Below are 11,207 nucleotides of genomic sequence, written 5' to 3'. Positions count from 1 at the left end.
AATATTTGTGATATACCTGTGTTTGCAAAAGACAAAATGGTAACAGTGGTTAATTAAATATTCTTTGTGACCCCAAAACCTTCCAATTCAGGAATTTGCTAAAGGCATGGGCTGTGAGTTCATCAGTTGCTTCAGTGTCTGTTGTGAACATGAATGTAGTCTTAATGTGCTGAAGAAGCAGATTCAGAAACCACTGTTTCTTGATGTTTTAGAAGTGTTTTATCTGTGAAGACTTCCAGTAAGTTGTAGATTTGATTAAAAAAAAAAACCAAAACACTAACTAAGCTGAAATATTAAACAGAAACTCTAAACATGGGATTTGACAGGCTTTGTAGGGCATACAGTACTTTGCTGTGGGATTAATTACAAATGAAAATGGGCTTCATGGTGCGTCTTCATCAGTGGCTCTGGTGACCTTGACTCCTTCCTTTCAGTGGACAGAGAGGATGAAGCAGTTGGGTATGCGGGTGATATGTAGATTGTATGGATGATAAGTCTCAGTACATAAACTGTAAAAATCTAAAAGGCTTTGATATGCTTGGCTTCCTAAAAAACTGTGGTGAGAATCAGGGTTTAAATGTTACAGAAAAATGTGTGAGTGGTTTGCAAAATAGTGACACCGTGCGACTGCACAAGTGTAAGGAGAAGGATGCTTGTAAAACAACTTCTGCTTTGCTTACTTACATCCCTGTTCTTTTTTCCTTTGATTGTATTTGCTCACTTGCTTTTTGTTTTCTTTTTGTGAATGTATTCAAATATTGAGACATTAAATGTCAGATCCAGAGGGCTAAAATTTTGTGTAGGAATGGTGAGAGGAGCAGAATTTGAAGAATGAAGATCTGTATTTACACTTATTTCAAAGCTGGTATAAATGAATGCCTGTTTATAAAACCAGGATTTTTTATTTTTTTATTTTTTTATTTTTTTTTCTCTGGGATTCTTAAGTCTATTTGTCAGTACCTCCCTAGACTGGGCAGTGGTTTGCATTTTGTTGATGGTACATTGCCATCTAGTGACTGCTCACATGAAGCCAGGGAGAAATTGCCAAGGAAAAATGTTGGTGAGAGCAGATCATAGGGTGCAAGGTCAGATGGTTCATAGCTGCAAAAAAACTGCTTTATGGAAGGCCGAATAAGCTGAAGTCTGATGCCTTGTACCTTGAGATGCAACCACTGCAAAAAATTCTCCTTGTGTGAGAGTGTGGTTGGAGGTGGTGTGAGCTGTACAAGGTGAGGATGGCTTTCTTACACAGCCAGCCATAAGTCTGGCACTTGCAAATTTTTAGGTTTCAGTTAGCAATTTAATTACCTTAAGATCTTTGTAAACACTTTTTTTTCCCCAGACACTGTCATAATCTTTAGGTAAAGGCAACTTAGGTTTTTTTGAGTGAAGGTAAGCATTTAAACAGTATATATACTTTTTTCTCTATTTCTTTGCAGCTTGATCATATATTGTCCCCCCCACCTATGCCTTTTCGAAAATCCAGCAGTCCTGAAGTCTCTTCTGGCCCTGGAAAGTCTTCTAAATTTAAGAGGCAGCTGAGTGAAGATGGAAGACAGCTCAGAAGAGGAAGCCTTGGAGGTGCACTGACTGGTGAGTTTGGGGTGTGTGTAATGTCACCTGGAGGTTTAGCAGCTGTGGAGCTGATGGCACCTTGACCCCTGGCATTTGCTCTGTGGCCAAACCCTTTGGTGAGGGGTTTGAGCTCCACTTGGAGTTTCTACAAAATTTCTTCCATCAGGGTTCCCTGATTGTCAGTGGGGTGAGCATGTGTCGGAGGCTCTACCTCCATTGGGTGCTAATAGGTGGCCAAGCACAGCCAAAAAATGACCCACTTCTTGAAACTTCTAGGAGTACGGCATTTATGTTGCTGACTTAGTTTGGTGGCCTAAGGGTTGTTGAGGTGTGCTTGCATGCATTCATCCATGGGATCACATATGTCTTGTTTCCTCAAGGAGCTGAAGTGCACAGGTGGTTCCTTTAGATTTGATTTCATTAAAGAAAAAGCAATTTGGCTTCATTTATCTGGTGGAGTCCTCCTGGGGAAAGAGAGGCATTACCACCTAGCTACTGGCTGTGGACCGCAACTTCTGTTCCATGGAGCCATGCAGAAGTAGCAGGACGCTTGAGGAGGGCTTAGGCCCTCCCTGCCCTGATAGGATCTGTGGAGGATGCCAAATGCTGAAATTGTGATTGCATCCTGGGAGTTGTATGGCTGTGGCAGTCACTGAAGAGTGATTGTTTTTGAGTATGGAGTGAAATTAATGTGAAAACATTGGGACAGGTTAGCTGGCACTTGTTTTGTGTATTTCAAGAAACAGAATTTTTAAATTCACTAGAATTTGGCAATTAAATACATTCTTGAAGTGCACACTTTCTACCAGTTTGAAGAATTTGTTGTGAAGAACAGGATATAGAGTACTTGGTGAGAGGGGCAGTAGATTTTGGTATATTTAGTGGAAGGAATAAATTTTGATACTCAACATCTTGTTTTACCTGATCAGGTGGTGTTGATTTGATATCGAAATCAAACAGGTGACATTCAGGTTAGAGAAAGTTGAAGTGGCATTTACTTAAGATGTGACTGCCTTCTGTCTCTAAATTCTAAATACGCTGTAGAGAGGCGTTTTTGCTTGGGATTGAAAAATGGTGCCACAGTAGATAGAGTTGACTCTTCTGCCGTAAGTGTTTGCTTTTCTCAGTTCCTTCCCACCTTTCTCCCTGTATTTACATTGCAAGAGGCTCCAAGAAGCTATTACAATACTTCTCTTGGTCTGTAATCAGTAGCTTAGAATCACCTACAACACTTCTGATGAGTGACAGATCATATTTTTTTTACCTAAGTTAGTTAAAAATTAGGTTGTCTCATAGGAAGAAAAGACAGATACTACTACAGGAACTTCTTGCGTTATATCAGCACATAATTGTTGCTGTCATTTTTAGGGTCACTAGGGTAAGATTTGTGATTTCCCTTGCAGTGTCATTTTTATCAAGAGTTGTATTATGAAGATTTTGGAAACAATATAAGAGTATTTGTGATCTGTATGGGCTTTTGTGAATAATAAGTGACTTACAGCATTCTGAAGTGTCAATTTAGCTAACCTTTTCAGTGAACTCTCTGGCTTCTCTGGAGTATTACTGCTCTAAAAACTGGAAGTGTAGGCCAAACTAGTGTTTTACTGAAACTAAAAATTGCCAGCACACTACTTATTATTTCACCAGGAGGTGGGGTGGGTTTTAAATTTTGCTTTTGTTAACTTTAAAGTAGGGTTGGTGGTCTTTAAAAATTTAACTTTCCCATATAAGCCCTCCAGATAAAGAGGGAGATGGAAGCCTAATCAGAAACAAACAAAGCAAATGTGTTCTGTAGTCTCTGGTCTTTATCTCTGTGCTTGAATTATTGCTTGAGGTCTTTATAAAGTGAAATGGATACGCTTTTTGTCTGCTTTCAATATGTTATACAGGGTTTCATGTCAGGGTTTGGGAATATAGTGTGCAATGATGTTAAACTGCTTTATTACTAATGCACTTTAAATGAACCTGAATACCCTAAGGCTGTGGTATGTTAAAATAGTTTTAATATCTTAACAGCTTTCATGATACTGATTAAATTAATCAAAGTCATTCTGATGACAGAAGGTTCTTAATATTCTTTTGGGATCTTTTAAAAAAATTGATTTTAAAGCAACAGTTGCAGATAGATAACTATTTCCTAGAATTGTTTCAAATGCTCAATAATCTGAAGTTAATAATTTAAGTGTTACCTTGGACTTATATTTACCTAACTTTTTTTACATACTTAAATGTTGGGTTTGTTTTTTTTTTTTTTGTTTTCTTAGTGCTTAAGAGTGGCTCACAATTCTGGTTTGAAACCACAAGAATCCCAATATAAAAAAAGCGGGGAGTGATGATCAGGCCTTCTATTAAAATGAGTGAGCCTTCTATTAAAATGAGTCCTTGGTTTGGGTTTATTTCTATGCTCACACATCCTCTGCCTAATTTCTGTTTCAATCTTAAATGTTTCTGAAAAGATACTCATGGTCCATAAGGGGGGAAAAAAAGTGTTTGGATACCTGTCATTTGGCAAAGTACTTAATCTTTAATATCACTTTACACTTATTACTGTCTTCCTTTAGTCTTACTTCTGTTTTGTTGCTTTTAATACTCTTTTAGCTTAAGTGCTAGGGTCCATTGGAAAATACTTTAGAAAGGTATTTTTGAAATTGTTTAAGATATAGCCTCTACCTCTGTTGTTCAAAAGTGTTACCTTCACTAAACTCCTAGAAGTATATTAAGTGAGGGTAAGTAAAGCAAGAGAGAAGACTCCTAGCTTACAAATTTGCAGAGTATTCCCATGCTGATGCTTGTTGCTCACTCCAAATGTTAGAAAATAAGTGAATTGTGCTTTGCGTGTTACTTTGACTTTCCCTTTGCTGTTAAAAACACAGTATTATTGAGCCATAGAGCATAAGTAGTATTAACGATAAAAAGCAAAATAAAAATTTAATTTGTTTATATAAAACTGGATACTTCAAATCCTGCAGGGCTGAATACTAATAGAGGTAAATAGATAGGTTTTTTATCTCTGGGAATAGATCCCAAATAAATGAGTTTATAGGGCTTTACAAGAGGGAATAATGTTATGCATGATATATGAGAAGAAATAAAATCTATATTGTTGCAAGATATTGAATGAGACTTACAAAACCTGAAGGATTACAGTTACTGAGAACCTACTACTCTGAAATGACTAAAGTAAATTAGAAAACTCTTTATATAGGAATATGAGAAAAATTGAGAATGATGCACCAGGTCTTTCCAGTGGGAAATCAACACAAGGGAGAGGAGGTCTGGAAACTTGGAGAGGTGGGATAGAAACTGAACTTATATCCTACATAGCCTCAGGGAAGCTGGAACCCAGATTTTTTTTTTTAATTGCCCAAGTTTAAGCAGTATAGCAACCACATGCTTTCAGTGACAGGCAAAGAACGCTCTTCGGAGTTGAAGAAAATGAAATTGGTGTTTTTGAGACTAAATCTACTATTGCTTCCTGTTGAAAATTGCTTGGGAATCACTGATACTAAATAAATTTTGTCCAATAAAATAAATGAATACTGCTTCCTGGAGACACCATGGTATTATATTTTGAAAAAGTCACTTCAGCTTAACTATTGTGACAATGTTGCTTTCCTTAACCTTCATCCCCAAGGAGGGGAAGACTTCTGGAGAAAGAGAGACTGAATTTGGGATGAAAATACATTATTGGATGTGGCCTGCTATTAGTCTAGCAAATCTATTTTAACAGTTCTTGTTGTGAAGTGCTAGCACTACTGCTTAATACAAAGGATGAAAAAGAATATTTCATAATGGGAGTTGCTAAGCATGAGCATTCATGAGATAAAACAACTTCAAAGTAAAAGTGTTTGAAAGTAACTTATGACCAGTTCCTCTTTTAATTTAAAATGTCATGTTTCCAAAGGGTTACAGAGTTTTGGGCAGCAAATACAATACTTACACAATAATCAGTGTTTGCTTTTCTCCTCTTCTGCTGCTTCTGCATCGTAACTCCTCTCCTGCTCCAGCTTTTCCCTTCCCTGCGTGCACCCATTCCCTTAGCAGGGCTTATGACATCATTTACCAGGGAAGTAAACTCGAGTTTTAAAAGATCTGCTTATGCCACAGATGGTGTAAGACAATCCTTGCGCAGCTTGTTCAACTGCGGAATAAGCTGTCGCAAAGCTGAGCTGTAGCTACTCATTTAGTAGTCCTAGGTCAAATACAGAGGGAAAAGATCATGGCTTCAGGAGGACGCTGGTGCACTCCGGGTGCAGGGGCGTTTGAGGAGTGCTGGACAGACTGAGACTAAAGCGTGGTCAGATGAGGTCAGCTCTGTTCTTCTTGCGACAACAGACTTACACGTGGATTTAAATGCCTCTCCCCCCAGCCTTAGATTGCCTTCTTAAGGATTCCTAACACTGCACAGACTGCACATTTAAAACTTGTTTCTAATCAGGAGAAAAGATGTTTAATTAAAAAGCTGCTTTTCTGTGGTGGCTGGTTTTCTTGATCTCTGCAAGCTTCAAAGGGCTGTCTGCAGTCAGAGGGTTTTTTGGCTTAAATTGTCTACAGATTTTAGTTTGCTGTGTTCAGAGATGCTTAAATAGAATGCATGGCAGAAAGTAATGTGAAAGGCTGAGAAATTAAATGAGCTTTTACTGCAGAGGGGGTTAACCTGTTAAATCACTTGGACAAGCAAATCAAATTGGCCTTGCTTTCATGGTCCCATTGCTGCTCCTCGGTTTGCACCACAGCGTGCGGTGCGGCTCAGTTAATTTTCCTCAGCTGCTCTGGTGCAGCATTTGGAGATCGCTATCTCCCTTTCTACTTCTGAAAGGTATGAGAGCATATTGCTGGGAAGAGTTTGTATTTTGCAGAGTGCTGCAGCTAGCTTAGTTGTCTCTCCACTGTACTGATAAGCTCTACAGTTAAATATATAAGAAAAAAAATACACTGCTACCTATATTTTGAACTTCTTATCTTGCCTCCTGTTATCTCATCAATAACTGCCTGGAAACAGACTTCCTGCTGGGCTAATTGTGTCTAATTGTGGTAGGGCTGTTATCTTGCTAGCCTTAAATTGATCTTATACAAATGCTGGTTACATAACACATAGAGATTTCATTTTATAGCCTCTTTAATCCAAAGATCCTAAAGCACTTGACATTAATGAATTTACCTCATGATCTAGTGAAGAGCTAAACCCTAAGAAATCTTGGGATGTATGTATTTTTTTCTTCTCTAATATTCCTGCTTTGATCAGCTTTCTACCTCTAAGTCATCAGTCATCCAAATATGCTCAGCAATGGTTGCTATTCCCATATAACTAATCCGTCATTGATTTGAAATGAATTCGGGGATTCTTCATCTGGTTTTTGCATCAGAGATTCATCACGCTACTAACAGTAATTAGCAGAAAGATCAACAGCTTTATGGGCCATGAAGAACAAGCTGTTCTCTTCTCCATGGGTTGGCATGTGCTGGCAGGACTTGGAAGGGGAGGCTTTCTCCATTCATACAGGGCTTTCACAAACGTTATGGTGTATAATTTTTTTTTTCATTAATATTGTTGAAAATGCATATTAGCTCATTAAGCCTTACTGTGTCAAATATTTGACACACCTTCGTGGATGGGGAAAGTTGGGCATAAAATCACATGTCTTGCACCTTGAAACCTCCTTGGAAACGGTGCCTTCCTGTTCCATATAATTGCATATCATAACTATGATGTGTTTATTTTAGTGGCAACATTTTTAAAAGATTATTTTTATTAATGATGGCCAATTGGTGTAGATAAGGGGAATTGTTCCTTATTTCCTCTATACAATGTCAAAATTGTTTACTGACTTCCAGTTATGGGACTAATTAATTATACATGTGCCACTCCATAAAAAGCCCTGTGATTTCATAGCTGTCTCTGCGGATGCAGCTTGGTGGGCTCCTGTTGGTCTGTCTCCGTCTCCAGAAGCTGTACAGGGTGCTGTAGGGTGCAGGGGAAGGACGGCTGCCAGTGCTGAAGCTCTATCAGACATGCCTTTTTGTAGGAAATTTTACTTCCTGTGCTTTCTTCCCCTCGCATACCGGAGCAGAAGTACGTTTCAAAATGGCTTTCATCTTTGCAATGTGTGACAGGACTGGATGTACTTGGTTTAGAAAGTCTTTTGAGCCGCAGCTGCCACAGAGGGGTCTCCCCAACAGCAGTGGAGGGAGGGTAAGCAGCCTAGCACCCGTGCTAAAACCAGTGGGTACAAAAGGAGGGAAGGCTCAAAAGCGAGGTGTGGATAGGAATGGGCACAACACTCTTTAGTAGCACTGACTACCCAGAGCATGTCCTAGAGTCTTTTCACCGCCTTCCTCAAAGGCTTCCTTAAAGCACTGTACTATGTGCTAAACTTCCTCCAGAATCACCAGAGACAGAAGCAAGCTATTCTGTAATTACACACCTGAGAAATTCTTTTTTTAAAGCATGCAGTACAAAGCTGTCTTCTACAGATGAAGTAAATATATTCTGCTATGAAATACGCATTTTTAAATGGTTCTTGGTGCACTGGTGGTTGAGATGACATTAGGTTATATTTGTCATTGTCAGTTACCTTCATCATTTAAAGCTTCAATCAGCCTGCATAGTTGAGTTGATTTTTACTTCCCTGTGTGCCTAGCAAGGTAATTTCCATATTCTTTGACATGTCTGGAATCTGCATCATGTAATAGTCTGAGATGAGAACAGAAGATATTGTATTCCTGTCTCGTTATTTTGCCTTTAACTCCTTGATTGCTGCTTAATCGTGCTTGTATCATCAGAACATGAGAAGTTGATTGTTGTTGAGATCAAAGCAAACTGTAGCAGTGGAGTGCCTAATTAGCAGGTACATTTGCAAGTTGCCTGTTTTGAAGGGCGGAGAAGTAGAGTTTAACCCTCTTTGGGATGCTTACAGAAGCAGCTTGAATGTTGTGAAGAGTTGCTTATCATAATGGAAGAATAAAATGTGGAGAAAAGAAATATGCATATTAAATTTCTGAAGTTTTGAGTTGTGGCTCCTTAAGAAATACCCCAAGAACTGTTGAATTAGATGGCTCAAATATGTTGAGCAGTGTAACTGTAGAAGCACACATGAAAGAACTTGCCTGGACTCAGTTAAATGCTTGGGTTTAATCAGCTGTTTACCTAAATCTGAGCTCTGCAAGGCTGCAGTCCTATTGTTGCTAGTACCTGAGCTCGTTAGTGCAAAACTGTCTCTGCAGTGTATTTATAAATAAATTATAACTGTGCAGCAAGACTGCATTATCTGTACTCCTAGAGGCGTTAAGTTTTCGTTTTTCACCGATGAACTCTCTCGAGTGGATGTTGTGAAGCCAATGGTCTGACCACGTGTGGAGGGAAATTTTACCTGCTTGCTCCAAGATGGGTGCTTTAACATAAGTTGAATGTGCAGCTTGAGAAATGTTTGAGAAGAGGGAAAAGCACTTTCTCTGCTTAATCCTTAGAATGAAGGTTGAAGGCTTAAATGGAAAAGTTTATAGATGTTTTCCAGTGAAAACAGGGGCAGGGTTTTCTATTAAGAAACTGTTCACCTTTTGAAAAATGACTATGAGCATATAGTTACAAATAATTAATTATATGGCATAGCAATGTATACATGAAACAAAAACAGGGGTCATAGTAGGGACTGTAGAGAAAGCATGTTGACACATCACTTCATGCTTGCCATTCTTAATAGACTTACTGGGCATTTTCTTCATAGTGCAATGGAAGCCATTTTGTTTTGTATCTTACCTGCTTCATAGAAATGATGGTAGCAAAAACCCAAATGTTGAGGTGGTAGAGAGTTGGGATCCAAGAACATTGGCAGCTGGCTGAAGTAGCTGTTCACATAGTGACTGAACTGAACAATGGTGAATTCTCTGAAGTTCTTAAAATTAGAGCATGTGTGTTCTAGGCACAACTTGGTTGCAAATCTGCCAGTATTTAGAGTTGCGGTTAAGAGCCATCTCTGAGCTCTTGGTGAGCAGGATTCTTGGCTTTGCAAAATTGACTGTATGTCAGAAGGAGCGATACACCTGTCTCATCATTACTTAGATGTAATACAGTTTAATGTGCTTTTGGAAGCAGCTGCATTCAGTCTGAACCTTAAAGTTCTGTTTTTTCTCCTATTATCAGGGTTTTAGAACTGGACCTTCAAATCTTTCTAGAACAAGTGCAAACTGGAAAAAAACGGTGAAAGGGAAGCAGGAATATCTGTGTATTAGGGTTGTCTTGTAGAACAGACGAACAGTGTATAAGCTTTGGAGCTGTGTGTTAGAAGTATGGAAAAAAATGCTCTGTTTGGTAAGATAAACAAAAGGAAGCAGCAGAATGTGCCCATCTCTGAGCTCATAAGGTATCTCCAACAGATGATTTTGCTGAGCTGTATTTCAGTAGAGTTGGGAGGTAGGGAAGTAGAGTTGTAAATGATAACTTCAGGCTGTAGGGTTTTTTTTTATCTTGCAGATATCAATGTTGCTGGGTGCCTAACACTGCTATTGTGGTAGACATTTTTGGTATGGAAAATTAAAAAAAACCAAAACAAACCCCAAACCCTGCACTCACCTCTCAAATCTAAATAACACTAGAGAGATTTGCTGGTGATCCCAAATGCCTTTCAAATATTTTAGTGCTGTCATAATACTTCAGTAATAGATAGCAAATGATCAAAATATAAATGTAACTTCAGTCAGTATCTGTTAGTGGAGGAACTTTGAGTAATTTCCATATGAGCAAAATTCTGTATTGTCTTTTAAGTGCCTTTCAGTGAGACAAATTCGTTCCAAGCATGGAAATGATATTTATTTCTGGGAGGAAAGCTAACTGTATGTGGCTACTTATTCTTGGTAATTGACTTTTATAAACAGTCTTGATTCTTAATCCCTTTGTAGTTAATGGAGGCTTGATTTTTTTATATATCTATTTTGGATAGAGATCTAAACCTGCATCCTACTAGTTTCTGGTCCAAAACTGGATGTGTCCTTTTCCGATTCCAGTTTTGTCAATATTGATAAAATTTTAAGACACATCTATTGCTTTTTTTTTTAAGACTATAATCTCACCCCAAAGTTTTGCCTTTGGTGGGCCATGTATATTTCATGCATGACCAGATACCAGTTCTTCATCTAATTTTAGAAAGTGAAACCAAGATAGAGCATTCCAAGGAGATTTTGTAGTGCATCAAAAAGTGAAAAATCTGTGAGTATAGTAGGATTTTTTTTCCAAGGGCTTCTTGTGCAGTAACAAAAGAAATTATAATTGAGTCAGTTGTAATTATAGCCTTAACGGAGTAATGTTATGTTTAGTGGACAGATTGGTTGAAAGAAAAATGTCACCTCTTGCAACAGACTGGGAAGTTGGCATTGTCCATTAACTTCAACTATGTACAGCTGAGTAATATGCAAAACATGCTAATTTTCTTAAGTTGTGGGCAACAGATGAAGTATGAATAAAAAAGTAACTCTTTTTTACCTGCTGGTAGTAATTTGAAATTTAAGTGAAGATTGCTGATGCAGCCACAGTAAAATAAGGCAAAATATTGAAGTTTCCTTATGATGGCTTTAAATCCACCCACTATTCTTTCCAATTACTGCTAATGGGAATTATGGGCTTTAATTCCTGTCCCATC

General features: G+C 38.3%; 1 protein-coding gene across 1 annotated transcript in view; it reads left to right on the top strand.

Annotated features, from left to right (window-relative positions):
- Positions 1–461: 461 nt before the first annotated feature.
- Positions 462–11,207, top strand: part of MAST4 (microtubule associated serine/threonine kinase family member 4) — a 249,307-nt gene continuing 238,561 nt past the window's right edge. Inside the window, exons 1-2 of the mRNA XM_009646872.2 lie at positions 462–467; positions 1,440–1,593. Of these exons, the coding sequence (XP_009645167.2) occupies positions 462–467; positions 1,440–1,593 (160 nt within the window). The remainder of the gene's footprint in view (positions 468–1,439; positions 1,594–11,207) is intronic.

The sequence above is a fragment of the Egretta garzetta genome, unplaced genomic scaffold (genome assembly GCF_000687185.1).
Source record: "Egretta garzetta isolate BGI_Z169 unplaced genomic scaffold, ASM68718v1 scaffold439, whole genome shotgun sequence".
Lineage (NCBI taxonomy): Eukaryota > Metazoa > Chordata > Aves > Pelecaniformes > Ardeidae > Egretta > Egretta garzetta.
The sequence above is the reverse complement of the archived record's forward strand: the minus strand, read 5'-3'. Positions and strand labels throughout refer to the sequence as shown.